The sequence below is a fragment of the Coregonus lavaretus genome (assembly GCF_964263955.1).
Source record: "Coregonus lavaretus genome assembly, chromosome: 28".
Taxonomy (NCBI): Eukaryota; Metazoa; Chordata; class Actinopteri; order Salmoniformes; family Salmonidae; genus Coregonus; species Coregonus lavaretus.
This window is the reverse complement of record NC_140015.1, coordinates 1,315,099-1,330,557: the sequence shown is the minus strand read 5'-3', so window position 1 is coordinate 1,330,557 and position 15,459 is coordinate 1,315,099. Positions and strand designations below refer to the sequence as shown.

The following is a 15,459-nucleotide window of genomic DNA, read 5'->3' as shown; positions in this document are numbered from 1 at the left end:
CACGGGAGGATCTTGTCAATGATCTCAAGGCAGCTGGGACCATAGTCACCAAGAAAACAATTGGTAACACACTACGCCATGAAGGACTGAAATCCTGCAGCGCCCGCAAGGTCCTCCTGCTCAAGAAAGCACATATACAGGCCTGTCTGAAGTTAGCCAATGAACATCTGAATGATTCAGAGGAGAACTGGGTGAAAGTGTTGTGGTCAGATGAGACCAAAATCGAGCTCTTTGGCATCAACTCAACTCGCCGTGTTTGGAGGAGGAGGAATACTGCCTATGACCCCAAGAACACCATCCCCACCGTCAAACATGGAGGTGGAAACATTATGCTTTGGGGGTGTTTTTCTGCTAAGGGGACAGGACAACTTCGCCGCATCAAAGGGACGATGGACGGGGCCATGTACCGTCAAATCTTGGGTGAGAACCTCCTTCCCTCAGCCAGGGCATTGAAAATGGGTCGTGGATGGGTATTCCAGCATGACAATGACCCAAAACACACGGCCAAGGCAACAAAGTAGTTGCTCAAGAAGAAGCACATTAAAGTTCTGGAGTGGCCTAGCCAGTCTCCAGACCTTAATCCCATAGAAAATCTGTTGATGGAGCTGATGGTTTGAGTTGCCAAATGTCAGCCTCGAAACCTTAATGACTTGGAGAAGATCTGCAAAGAGGACTGGGACAAAATCCCTACTGAGATGTGTGCAAACCTGGTGGCCAACTACAAGAAACGTCTGACCTCTGTGATTGCCAACAAGGGTTTTGCCACCAAGTACTAAGTCATGTTTTGCAGAGGGGTCAAATACTTATTTCCCTCATTAAAATGCAAATCAATTTATAACATTTTTGACATGCGTTTTTCTGGATTTTTGTTGTTGTTATTCTGTCTCTCACTGTTCAAATAAACCTACCATTAAAATTATAGACTGATCATGTCTTTGTCAGTGGGCAAACGTACAAAATCAGCAGGGGATCAAATACTTTTTTCCCTTACTGTATATGTATGTATGTGTATATATATATATATATATATATATATATATATATATTTGCGAGAGAAAAAAACATATGGGGGATTGGAAGTGATGCAGACAATTACATTGATGGAAGTTACAATCTATCTGTGGTCCTCTGTAGCTCAATTGGTAGAGCATGGCGCTTGTAACGCCAGGGTAGTGGGTTCGATCCCCAGGACCACCCATACGTAAAAATGTATGCACACATGACTGTAAGTCGCTTTGGATAAAAGCGTCTGCTAAATGGCATATTATTATAATTATCTGCAATATTAAAGCTGATCTACCCCCTAAAAAAACAATAATAATAATAATAATATGGCAACCACTGCGTAAGACCAGCAGTGTAATCTAGCTGTTAGGTGAGTTTCTAAGGGAAACTAGGATAGTTACTGTCTGTACTGTAAAGTAATGTAACAGAACTATAGTAAACCCAGCGATAAACTGAAACCCTCAGGGTTGTAGATCTGAGATGTGAGTTTCCAAGGGAAACTAGCTAGGATAGTTACTGTATGTACAGTAAAGTAGTGTAAGAGAAACTATCGAGCACCAACCCCGCTACGCACTGTGAAAAACAGCAGCGTAATATTGCTGTAATGTTCGTTTCCAGGGGAAACTAGGATAGTTACTGTCTTAACTGTAAGTACAACAGTAAACTAGTAACCCCAGATACACACTGCAAGACCGCAGTGTAATAGCTGAAACGTGGATAGTCACTGGAAACTAGCATTGTTACTGTATGTAGCCTACTGTAAGTAGTGCAACAGAAAAACTATAGTATACCCAGCTACACACTGTGCGAAAAAAAACAGTAGTGTAACAGAGCTCAGTCAATATAAATAGTCCAGGTGGCCATTTGATTAATTGTTCAGCAGTCTTATGGCTTGGGGGTAGAAGCTGTTAAGGAGCCTTTTGGACCTAGCGCTCCGGTACCGCTTGACTTGGGTGACTGGAGTCCATGACAATTTTTTGGGCCTTCCTCTGACACCGTCTGGTACATAGGTCCTGGATGGGCTTGGCCCTAGTGATGTACTGGGCCGTATGCACTACCCTCTGTAGCACCTTACGGTCGGATGCCGAGCAGTTGCCATACCAGGCGGTGATGCAACCGGTTAGGATGCTCTCAATGGTGCAGTTGTATAACTTTTTGAGGATCTGGGGACCCATGCCAAATATTTTCAGTCTCCTGATGGGGAAAAGGTGTTGTGCCCTCTTCACGACTGTCTTGGTGTGTTTGGACCATGATAGTTTGTTGGTGATGTGGACATCAAGGAACTTGAAACTCTCGACCCGCTCCACTACAGTCCCGTCGATGTTAATAGTCCCACTAAGCACAAACCAGATGGGATGGCGTATCGCTGCAGAATGCTGTGGTAGCCATGCTGTTTAAGTGTGCCTTGAATTCTAAATAAATCACAGACAGTGTCACCAGCAAAGCACTCCCACACCATAACACCTCCTCCTCCATGCTTTACGGTGTAAACTACACATGCGGAGATCATCCGTTCACCCACACCGCGTCTCACAAAGACACAGCGGTTGGAACCAAAAATCTCAAATTTGGACTCCAGACCAAAGGACACATTTCCACCGGTCTAATGTCCATTGCTCGTGTTTCTTGGCCCAAGCAGGTCTCTTCTTCTTATTGGTGTCCTTTAGTAGTGGTTTCTTTGCAGCAATTCGACCATGAAGGCCTGATTCACACAGTCCCCTCTGAACAGTTGATGTTGAGATATGTCTGTGACTTGTACACTGTGAAGCATTTATTTGGGCTGCAATTTCTGAGGCTGGTAACTCTAATGAACTTATCCTCTGCAGCAGAGGTAACTCTGGGTCTTCCTTTCCTGTGGTGGTCCTCATGAGAGCCAGTTTCATCATAGCACTTGATGATTTTTGCGACTGCACTTGAAGAAACGTTCAAAGTTCTTGAAATGTTCCGTATCGACTGACCTTCATGTCTTAAAGTAAAGATGGACTGTCGTTTCTCTTTGCTTATTTGAACTGTTCTTGCCATAATATGGACTTTGTCTTTTACCAAATAGGGCTATCTTCTGTATACCCCCCCTTACCTTGTCACAACACAACTGATTGGCTCAAACGCATTAAGGAAAAACATTCCACAAATTAACCTTTAAGAAGGCACACCTTTTAATTGAAATGCATTCCAGGTGACTACCTCATGAAGCTGGTTGAGAGAATGCCAAGAGTATGCAAAGCTGTCATCAAGGCAAATGGTGGCTATTTGAAGAATCTCAAATATAAAATATATTTTGATTTGTTTAACACTTTTTTTCATATGTGTTATTTCACAGTTTTGATGTCTTCACTATTATACTACAATGTAGAAAATATTAAAAATAAAGAAAAACCCTTGAATGAGTAGGTGTCCAAACTTTTGACTGGTACTGTATGTTTATACAGATGAGAGTAAAAACGCATTTTACAAACTGAAATATCTCAATACAGCAGGATGTGTTTTTTAGATGCCACCATCTTAAATGAAGTTAAAGGTGCTACAGTGCATTCGGAAAGTATTCAGACCCCTTGACTTTTTCCACAGTTACGTTACAGCCTTATTCTAAAATGGATTAAATTGTTTTCCCCCCTCAATCTACACACAACACCCCGTAATGACAAAGCAAAAACAGGTTTTTAGAAATATTTGCAAATATATTACAAATAAAAAACGGAAAATATCACATTTATATAAGTATTCAGACCCTTTACTCAGTACTTTGTTGAAGCACCGTTGGCAGCGATTACAGCCTCGAGTCTTCTTGGGTATGACGCTAAAAGCTTGGCACACTTGTATTTGGGGAGTTTCTCCCATTCTCCTCTGCAGATCCTCTCAAGCTCTGTCAGGTTGGATGGGGAGCGTTGCTGCACAGCTATTTTCAGGTTTTTCCAGAGATGTTCGATCGGGTAAGTAAGTAAAAGTCTCCCATTCAATTGTGTTCCGTTTCAAGTTGTGGGCACAAAGACGTATGAATGCCACCAGGGGAAAGTCAAACAAAAGCCAAAGAGAAATATGCTGCTAAATGAGCAAAAAGGCAGTAAGTTCAAAGACAGATCTTTGTAATTTATACCATGCACTTTCACATTTAATTTTAAATATGTTGAAGTACTAACAATGGAATGTTCCTCAATAAAATTGAAGATGAGACTGACTGACATTAAACGAGTGTCCCAACTCTGTGGTCACTAAAGATCCCATGGCACTTATTGCAAGAGTATGTCATGATTAGTACCATTTTATGTGTAATGTATATATCAAACTGTATTCATATCATGTAATACTGTGTAGAAAAAAGTACAGTGGAGAAAAAAAGTATTTAGTCAGCCACCAATTGTGCAAGTTCTCCCACTTAAAAAGATGAGAGAGGCCTGTAATTTTCATCATAGGTACACGTCAACTATGACAGACAAAACGAGAAAAAAAAATCCAGAAAATCACATTGTAGGATTCTTTATGAATTTATTTGCAAATTATGGTGGAAAATAAGTATTTGGTCAATAACAAAAGTTTCTCAATACTTTGTTATATACCCTTTGTTGGCAATGACACAGGTCAAACGTTTTCTGTAAGTCTTCACAAGGTTTTCACACACTGTTGCTGGTATTTTGGCCCATTCCTCCATGCAGATCTCCTCTAGAGCAGTGATGTTTTGGGGCTGTCGCTGGGCAACACGGACTTTCAACTCCCTCCAAAGATTTTCTATGGGGTTGAGATCTGGAGACTGGCTAGGCCACTCCAGGACCTTGAAATGCTTCTTACGAAGCCACTCCTTCGTTGCCCGGGCGGTGTGTTTGGGATCATTGTCATGCTGAAAGACCCAGCCACGTTTCATCTTCAATGCCCTTGCTGATGGAAGGAGGTTTTCACTCAAAATCTCACGATCCATGGCCCCATTCATTCTTTCCTTTACACGGATCAGTCGTCCTGGTCCCGTTGCAGAAAAACAGCCCCAAAGCATGATGTTTCCACCCCCATGCTTCACAGTAGGTATGGTGTTCTTTGGATGCAACTCATTATTCTTTGTCCTCCAAACACGACGAGTTGAGTTTTTACCAAAAAGTTCTATTTTGGTTTCATCTGACCATATGACATTCTCCCAATCCTCTTCTGGATCATCCAAATGCACTCTAGCAAACTTCAGACGGGACTGGACATGTACTGGCTTAAGCAGGGGGACACGTCTGGCACTGCAGGATTTGAGTCCCTGGCGGCGTAGTGTGTTAAAGATGGTAGGCTTTGTTACTTTGGTCCCAGCTCTCTGCAGGTCATTCACTAGGTCCCCCTGTGTGGTTCTGGGATTTTTGCTCACCGTTCTTGTGATCATTTTGACCCCACGGGGTGAGATCTTGCGTGGAGCCCCAGATCGAGGGAGATTATCAGTGGTCTTGTATGTCTTCCATTTCCTAATAATTGCTCCCACAGTTGATTTCTTCAAACCAAGCTGCTTACCTATTGCAGATTCAGTCTTCCCAGCCTGGTGCAGGTCTACAATTTTGTTTCTGGTGTCCTTTGACAGCTCTTTGGTCTTGGCCATAGTGGAGTTTGGAGTGTGACTGTTTGAGGTTGTGGACAGGTGTCTTTTATCCTGATAACAAGTTCAAACAGGTGCCATTAATACAGGTAACGAGTGGAGGACAGAGGAGCCTCTTAAAGAAGAAGTTACAGGTCTGTGAGAGCCAGAAATCTTGCTTGTTTGTAGGTGACCAAATACTTATTTTCCACCATAATTTGCAAATAAATTCATTAAAAATCCTACAATGTGATTTTTTGGATTTTTCTTTCTCAATTTGTCTGTCATAGTTGACGTGTACCTATGATGAAAATTACAGGCCTCTCTCATCTTTTCAAGTGGGAGAACTTGCACAATTGGTGGCTGACTAAATACTTTTTTCTCCCCACTGTACCATATACATTTACATTTTAGTCATTTAGCAGACGCTTTTATCCAGAGCGATTTACAGTAGTGAGTGCATACATTTCATACCATATGTAGTGTATGAACAATATATATGTAACAAAATATCTGTAAAACGAAGTAACTTTTGTCCTCTGAAGAGGTTGGAAGGGCTAATAAAAATAAATAAAAAATAGAGTATTTAATGGCACATTTCCATACAGCATTTAGCCCAGTGTTTCACCCAAAAGGCTCAGACTTTTCTGTTTCCAACTACACGGGCCGGCATCGGTCTCACTGGGCCATGGCTCCGGCAGACCTGCTCTCACTTGGGGCCAAAGCCAGGCCACTGGTACTTTTCAGGTTTACATAACAATAGCTAACTGTGAACTTGAACACCTTCTCACAAAGCAACTGTTGTGATAATGCAGAGGTTGTTGATTCTGCTCTTCACAAGTCCTCACTGTCAGCCCTAGCTATGTAAACACAATTTCCCAAGTATAACATAAGGTTGTATATACACAAGTGAGGACTTGAGTTTACACTGTAAAGAGCTTTGGGTGTCTAGAAAAGTGCCATGTAAGTCAAATCATTATAATTATTAAAATGTTTTGCCATATTCCATGCCTTTGTACAGACGGAAACGGGCATAAAATACCCCAAAAAGTGGACTGCAAGGCTACGTTAAGTTAAATAAATGACTATAGTAAGTGCCTAGGTGCAAAATAAAGTTAACAGGTTTGAAGTTTCTTAAAATCAGCCAATTTCAAAAATTGAAATTTCTGTGAACGTTTGTGAAACTGTTAACTGTTAATAAATAAAATAAATCTAAAATCAAGATGTGTCAATTTGTTTGTCTACATGCCATTTTAAAAACAATGCAGATATTGGAGTAAACCTATTTTGGGTTAAGATCAGTAACTATGAGTAAGGGAAAACATGATAAGCTTGCAAGCTGACTTTGAATAAGACATCCGATTACCCCTTTGCATTTAGAACGGTTGGTTTTATTATAGCTAATTAAACATGTAAAAATAATTGATGGAACACTAGATAAAATAAATGCATGTCTCTCGTCTCCCCTGCAAGCCGGTCGGCATACACACACCCCCTCATCTGATTGGTCATTGCCCGCGAACCGTAAGCCGGCATACGTGTCATATCACACTCACTCATAATAATAATAATATGCCATTTAGCAGACGCTTTTATCCAAAGCGACTTACAGTCATGTGTGCATACATTTTTAAGTATGGGTGGTCCCGGGGATCGAAACCACTACCCTGGCGTTACAAGCGCCATGCTCTACCAATTGAGCTACAGAGGACCAATACTCATCCCATTGGTCGAGTAGGCGGGCCTTATGACTTTGTGGCTAAAGTAACTAGTGACGACCAATTTTGTGTAGGCCCATTTATTTTTTATTAAACATTGTTAAACACTCTCCACTATTACTGCTGATATATTAAAAGGTATTTTTCTGAAATTACAATGCAAAAATATTACATATAGCTCCTTGTAAAACACTTTTTTTCTCAACCTGTTAACAATAAATAGTCCAATTAAGAATAATTTACAGTATTATGCTACAAAAGCGCAGTGAATACTGGAATTGTTATAGATTAAAGTTACACACAAAGAGGAAGGACTCCATGCCCCAATTTAAAGACACCCCTATATAGAAGTCTTTCGACATAATCCACATTTGTAGCTTGAACATTTCTTTTAGTGTGTTAAAAAATAAAATAAAAATCTGACATTTAGTATTTGAACATTGTGTCAATGTGATTTCTCATATCAAAATCCTTAGCTGACATCTAGGCATTGGCTGTGTCCGAATTGGCAACCTATTCCCTACATAGTGTACTCCTTTTGACCTGGGCCCTATAGGCTCTGGTCAAAAGCAGTGCACTATATAAGAAATAGGGTGCCAATTTGGACACACAGTTCGTCCTGGAAACACGCTTCTTAATTTCTGGCATTTGCTGCAATGTAGTCAGGCAGGATCTCGACCGTAGTAATCTGATGCCGGACTGCATAGTCGATGACGTGGCACACAAACATTGGTTGATGCAATGCAACATCTCCAACGTAGTCATCCTGGAACGTGACCATATTTCTGTGTCTAAAACCCCTCATAATATGATTGGTCCTTTAGTCAGCTGGGGACCTCTCTAAAACACGCCCCTTTACTGACAACCAGGCATCATAGGATGGAGCGCCTGGTGTGGTGTCACACAAAAGCACACAAGGGTTGTTTGTGTTCAGTAGGGCGCAACGTTACAAAACGTTTTGCTACAGAAAAATGAAGTGAGCTTTCAGGTAGTTTCAAAGCGTTGGTTGAGAAGAAAAACCAGACACTAACACAGCGATGTAGCTGGGTTAGTGGGAGTTGGAGTAGATGTGGAAGTGGAGTGTCAAACGTTTTTGCTTTGATATGGAGGGAGGGACACAGACAGTCAGACACACGTATGTTTGGCCTGGGATACAAATTCACATCAGTTCCACTCATATGGCTTATTCAGTTTCAACAGATTAAATGATTAAGTGATGTGTTAGTTCACACGGACGACTAAAACTGACAAGATGGAGAAGGAAACGCTACCAGCAGTTCATCAGTAGTTATTTTCAAGTTTATCTGACATTTACATTTTGCACTCAAATGTCTTCGGTTTGATATTTCTCAGAGGGAAGAAGAGGGAGCCAAAAGGACAAGGACAGAGAAATGGAAAGATACACAGACAGAGACCCAGTCTTTTGTTCAGATATGGCATAGTTTTTTTCTTTACATGAGGTTATGTTTTGTAAACGGGATTCATTTTTTAAGTGTTTTTAAAAAAGGGCGGCTCGCTAGGCAGAACAGACAGAATGGTCCAAACAAACATGCCAGCTGGAACCTGTCAGAACCAGTTGAAACCGGTCAGAACCAGTTCCGAACCAGTTGAAACCAGATCCGACCCCATCAGAATCAGTTGAAACCGGTCCACAGGCCATCAGAACCAGTTGGAACTAGTCCACGTTCATTTAGAACCAGTTGAAACCAGACCACAGACCTTCAGAACCATCTGAAACCATTTCAGAACCCATTAGAACCATCAGAACCCGTTTAAACCTGTTCCAGTTGGACTGTGCCAAGGTAGATTTGAGTGCTTTTTCTGTTCAGGCCAATGGCCATGGTTATTGCACTTTCTTTTACAAACTATATAGCGGAAGGAGTGTTTCTCCACCCCCTTTGTCCTTCTTAAGTCTGAAGGAGTGTGAGGGGCAACTCTGTGACAGACAGATCCTAAACCCCGCCCCAGTTCCATTCAAACTTATGAGGGCGGGAGGGGCAGCTATGTGACAGACATTTTTTAAAGCCGCACCCAGTCTATTCAAACTCAAGGTGGTGGGAGGTGCGGCTCTGTGACGGCCAGCTCCTGTGCCAAATCGTTGAAGCGGGCGATGTAATCCACGCTGCTCTCACTCATCATGCAGGCCAGCTGGGTGTCTACCTGCAGGGACGAAGATAACCACATATTAGATTGTCACGGAATGACAGAAGAACATGCTTCCACAGAGTATTGACAAGGGGGTGACCAACATTGGAATCTTGTTTTTAATACATTTGCCCAAAAAGTAAGAATTTGGTGTTGCTTTAAAAAAAATACAATATAATGTATTCAAACTCTAAACTAGCTACCCAGTGACACAAGCCTACCAGATGAGCTAAATTACTTCTATGTGCGCTTCGAGGCAAGCAACACTGAAGCATGCATTAGAGCACCAGCTGTTCCGGAGGACTGTGTGATCACGCTCGTCGTAGCCGATGTGAGCAAGACCTTTAAACAGGTCAACATTCACAAGGCCGCAGGGCCAGATGGATTACCAGGACGTGTACTCCGAGCATGCGCTGACCAACTGGCAAGTGTCTTCACTGACATTTTCAACCTGTCCCTGGCCCAGTCTGTACTACCTACATGTTTCAAGCAGACCACCATAGTCCCTGTGCCCAAGAACACCAAGGGAACCTGCCTAAATGACTACCTAGCCGTAGCACTCACGTCTGTAACCATGAAGTACTTTGAAAGGCTGGTCAGGGCTACATCACCACCATCATCCCAGAAACCCTAGCCCCACTCAATTTGCATACCACCCCAACAGATGACGCAATCTATTGCACCTGGACAAAAGGAACACCTATGTGAAAATGCTGTTCGTTGACTACAGCTCAGTGTTCAACACCATAGCGCCCTCAAAGCTCATCACTACGCTAAGGACCCTGGGACTAAACACCTCCCTCTGCAACTGGATCCTGGACTTCCTGACGGGCCGCCCCAGGTGGTAAGGGTAGGCAACAACACATCTGCCACGCTGATTCTCAACACGGGGCCCCTCAGGGGTGCGTGCTTAGTCCCTCCTGTACTGCCTGTTCACCCATGACTGCGACTCCAACACCATCATTAAGTTTGCCGACGACACAACAGTGGTAGGCCTGATCACAGACAACGATGAAACAGCCTGTAGGGAGGAGGTCAGAGACCTGGAAGTGTGGTGCCAGGACAACAACCTCTCCCTCAACGTGATCAAGACAAAGGAGATGATCATGGACTACAGGAAAAGGAGGGCAGAGCACGCTCCCATTCTCATCGATGGGGCTGTAGTGGAGCAGGTTGAGAGCTTCAAGTTCCTTGGTGTCCACATCACCAACAAACTATCATGGTCAAAACACACCAAGACAGTCATGAAGCGGGCACACCAACACCTATTCCCCCTCCTGAGACTGAAAAGATTTGGCATGGGTCCTCAGATCCTCAAAAAGTTATACAGCTGCACATTGAGAGCATCCTGACTGGTTGCATCACCGTCTGGTATGGCAACTGCTCTGCCTCCGATCGCAAGGCGCTACAGAGGTTAGTGCGCACGGCCCAGTACATCACTGGGGTCAAGCTTCCTGCCATCCAGGACCTCTGTCAGAGGAAGGCCCTACAAATTGCCAAAGGCTCCACCCACCCTAGTCATTGACTGTTCTTGACTACCGCACGGCAAGCAGTATCGGAGCGCCAAGTCTAGGTCCAAAAGCCATAAGACTGCTGAACAGCTACTCAAATGGCTAACCGGACTATTTGCATTGACCCCCCCTTTCTTTACGCTGCTGCTACTTGCTGTTTATGATCTATTTTCTATGCATAGTCAATTTATCCCTACCTACATGTACATATTACCTCGACTAATCTGTACCCCCTGTACATAGCCTTGTTATTGTTGCTCTTTAATTTTTTACTTTAGTTTATTTATTTTTTCTTAAAACTGCATTGTTGGTTAAGGGCTTGTAAGTAAGCATTTCACGGTAAGGTCTACACCTGTTGTATTCGGCGCATTTGAGAAATAAATGTATCTTTGATTTAAACTGTAAGGAAACAAAAAGGTGAAAATTGTGCAAGGGAGGGGTGTAGCAATACGCTTCCTAATGGGGTGGTCTTACCTCTGCTACGTCTGGCAGGCCGCGGGACTGAAAGGAATCATGGGAGTTGCAGTCCAGAAATCTGGGTCCGAGGAGGGCTGTTCCACTGGAGGGGGTCAGGGAGCTTCGTCTGCCCTTATCAGGAGACACCAGACTTGCTGTGTGTGTGGGGGGGAGAGAGAGAGAGAGAGAAAAGAGAGAAAGAGAGAAAGAGAGAAAGAGAGAAAGAGAGAGAGAGAGAGAGAGGAGAGAGAGAGAGAATGAAGGGAGTGAGTTAAAGTTGTTTGAAATTGAGACAATACAATTCAAAACTAAATCTCAGTTGAGAGAATGCTTCTGGGCTCAGAGTAATCCTGCTTCAATTGGCTTCATCATCAGGTTCAGTTCAACTGAAAATCATCACTGCCAGAGACTGGTGATAGTGGCTGCGTGTACGTATATACTGTACGTGTGTGTGTGCGTGCATTCATACATATAAGTGTGTGTGTGTCTGTCTTACATAGCAGGCAGCCAAATGAAGAGTCAGTGGAGTCGTTGGGGTACCACTGAGGGTCGTGGCTGGGGGAAGGGATCCAGCCTCTGGAGGGGCTGACTGAGGTAGAGGGTAGGAGCTTAGAGCACTCACTACCATTCAACTTGGCAGGAGAGAGGGATGCCTCATCACCTGAGAGAGAGCCAAAGAGAGAGCGCACATGAGAGAGATGTAAACAGATTCAGGCAACACTACAAAAACAACAGTACAAAATCCCCTTTATAGAAGCACACACACCTAACAACACCCCCTTCCCTTACCGTAGTGTGCCGAGTTGATGGCCAACTCAATGATTGAGTCACTGATGTGTGTTTGTGGCCCTCCAGGAGCCATGGCTTCCTCCGGGGGTCCCGGGAGAGAGATGTCCAGCAGAGATGCCATGCTGGGCGGGGAGAGGAGAGAGTCACCTGCCACTCCTGGAGACGGAGGGGGGAGGCCGTTCTGCAGTGAAACCTGGTGGAGGGTTAGTGAAAGAATGATACAGGGTTAGAATTAAGGTATAAAAAATATATATGAAAAGCTGTGCTCTTATTGGACAAGTTCCTGTAGCACCTCCCTCTTTGAAAACAGTGTCCGGCCTTTTGAACACGACCCAGGTATACATAGGGTCTGTTGTCTTTTAGATCTTTCTCTCCATCACTGTTTCTCTTTCCCTTCTTCTTTCAGTGTTCCACTCACCTCAGAGGAGGCCTGCTGGAGGAGCGGTGTCTGGGAAGGACCAGGACCAGCATGCACCACTCCAGGGTGAGAGGTCGAGAGGAGGGGCCTTCCGTCTGGACTGGGGGCCTCCAGCTCCCGACAGGGGCTGCCTGGGATGATGCCTGCTGACTTGGCTGCCAGGTCAATGGCACCTGGATGGAAAAACATAGAATCATCACACATTGAATTGTCAAGAGTCCGATTATAGATGAATTGCACCATCACGCTTTAGCTTGCGCTAATTTCCAGCATCAGTGGGCCTGGCCTAGGTGGGCCTTAAAATAAGAAAATGGTCTAAAAAAGGTGAAAGAGAAGAGGAGAGAAAAAAAAAAAAAAAAAAAACAGGGTCTAAACCGAACACCTGCCACTTGTCAAATGGGAGTAGATTTTGGCATTGGCGGGTAAGAGGTCTATTTTATCAGCCACGTTGGTGGGTGGCCAGGGCTTCACAGTGCGAGAATTTCACTCGCATTTGTGAATACAAATAACCAAGTATGATCACATTTATAGCAATATACACTACATTAGCAAAAGTATGTGGACACCTGCTCGTCTAACATCTCATTTTAAAATCATGGGCATTAATATGGAGTTGATCCCCCATTTGCTGCTATAACAGCCTCCACTCTTCTGGGAAGGCTTTCCACTAGATGTTGGACATTGCTGCGGGGACTTGCTTCCATTCAGCCACAAGAGCATTAGTGAGGTCGGGCACTGATGTTGGGCGATTAAGCCTGGCTCGCAGTCGGCGTTCCAATTCATCCCAAAGGTGTTCGATGGGGTTGAGGTCTGGGCTCTGTGCAGGCCAGTCAGGTTCTTCCACACCGATCGACAAACCATTTCTGTATGGACCTCGCTTTGTGCACGGGCGCATGGTCATGCTGAAACAGGAAAGGGCCTTCCCCAAACTGTTGCCACAAAATTGGAAGCACAGAATTGTCTAGAATGTCATTGTATGCTGTAGCGTTAAGATTTCCCTTCACTGGAACTAAGGTGCCTAGCCAGAACCATGAAAAACAGCCCCAGACCATTATACCTCCTCCACCAAACTAGTTGGCACTATGCATTCGGGCAGGTAGCGTTCTCCTGGCATCCGCCAAACCCAGAAGTGTGTTTCATCACTCCAGAGAATGCGTTTCCACTGCTCCAGAGTCCAAATGGCGGCGAGCTTTACACCACTCCAGCCGACGCTTGGCATTGCACATGGTGATCTTAGGCTTGTGTGCGCGGCTGCTCGGCCATGGAAACCCATTTCATGAAGCTCCCGACTAACAGTTATTGTGCTGACGTTGCTTCCAGAGGCAGTTTGGAACTCGGTAGTGAGTGTTTTATACATTCTATGCACTTCAGCACTCGGCAGTCCCGTTCTGTGAGCTTGTGTGGCCTACCACTTCGCGGCTGAGCCGTTGTTGCCATTAGACGTTCCCACTTCACAATAACAGCACTTACATTTGACCGGGGCAGCTCTTGCAGGGCAGAAATTTGACAAACGGACTTGTTGGAAAAGGTGGCATCCTATGACAGTGCCTCGTTGAAAGTCACTGAGCTCTTCAGTAAGGCCATTCTACTGCCAATGTTTGTCTATGGAGATTGCATGGCTGTGTGCTCGATTTTATACACCTGTCAGCAACGGGTGTGGCTGAAATAGCCGAATCCACCAATTTGAAGGGGCATCCACATACTTTTGTATATAAAGTGTAACCGCTGCAGTAGTTGTTTTCAAAGTATTTCTTTCTTAGCTGGTAAATGAAATCGCACAAAGTCAAAAGAACTACGAATCCTGTATAGCGCAGCAACACTGGTCTAATTTACTTGAAACTAAAGTCTACTCAAGTGAGACTTTGTCCTCGTGTTTCTTGGCTATTTACATTGTTTTGTTCACAAGCTAAGTTGTTTTTCAATGTTTGAGTTTCAACTGGTATGGAAGAGAAGACGACGCGGTAGAGAGCTGCGGGTCCGACAGATCATTGTGGCGCGGTTGGCATTTTTCATGGCTCTTTTTTGGTATTATTTATGAAAATCCACTACAAAGCTGTTTTCAGTGAGCGGGCAGTTATACAGACGACTTCGGGATAAAAAAATTTTTTGGGTCCCGTCTTTCTGCTTTGTATGCGTTAGCCTACCTATTGTATTAAAAGCTCATCTTTGTCGCATTATTCGCTCAGAATTCGCTGCTTCAACTTCAGTAGCCTACCTCTCTCCTCTCCTAGTTGGGCGTGCGAGATCAAGTGTGCCTAGTACAGTTGAAGTTGGAAGTTTACATACACCTTAGCCAAATACATTTAAACTCATTTTTCACAATTCCTGACATTTAATCCTAGTAAATATTCCCTGTCTTAGTTAGGATCACCACTTTATTTTAAGAATGTGAAATGTCAGAATAATAGTAGAGAGAATGATTTCAGCTTTTATTTCTTTCATCACATTCCTAGTGGGTCAGAAGTTTACACACACTCAATTAGTATTTGGTAGCACTGCCTTTAAATTGTTTAACTTGGGTCAAACGTTTCGAGGAGCTTTCCACAAGCTTCCCACAATAAGTTGGGTGAATTTTTGCCCATTCCTCCTGACAGAGCTGGTGTAACGGAGTCAGGTTTTTAGGCCTCCTTGCTCGCACACGCTTTTTCAGTTCTGCCCACACATTTTCTATAGGATTGAGGTCAGGGCTTTGTGATGGCCACTCCAATACCTTGAGTTTGTTGTCCTTAAGCCATTTTGCCACAACTTTGGAAGTATGCTTGGGGTCATTGTCCATTTGGAAGACCCATTTGCGACCAAGCTTTAACTTCCTGACTGATGTCAGGAAGTACCCCCACAGCATGATGCTGCCACCCCCGTGCTTCACGGTTGGGATGGTGTTCT

At 43.9% G+C, this 15,459-nt stretch overlaps 1 protein-coding gene across 1 annotated transcript in view; it reads right to left on the bottom strand.

Moving 5' to 3' along the window:
- Nucleotides 1-6,973: 6,973 nt before the first annotated feature.
- The window catches only part of cramp1 (cramped chromatin regulator homolog 1), a 29,129-nt gene continuing 20,643 nt past the window's right edge, over nucleotides 6,974-15,459 (bottom strand). The window contains exons 16-20 of the mRNA XM_084145234.1: nucleotides 12,577-12,749; nucleotides 12,159-12,351; nucleotides 11,866-12,030; nucleotides 11,388-11,524; nucleotides 6,974-9,417 (exon numbers count right to left, since the gene is read on the bottom strand). Of these exons, the coding sequence (XP_084001360.1) occupies nucleotides 9,304-9,417; nucleotides 11,388-11,524; nucleotides 11,866-12,030; nucleotides 12,159-12,351; nucleotides 12,577-12,749 (782 nt within the window). The 3' untranslated portion in view covers nucleotides 6,974-9,303. The remainder of the gene's footprint in view (nucleotides 9,418-11,387; nucleotides 11,525-11,865; nucleotides 12,031-12,158; nucleotides 12,352-12,576; nucleotides 12,750-15,459) is intronic.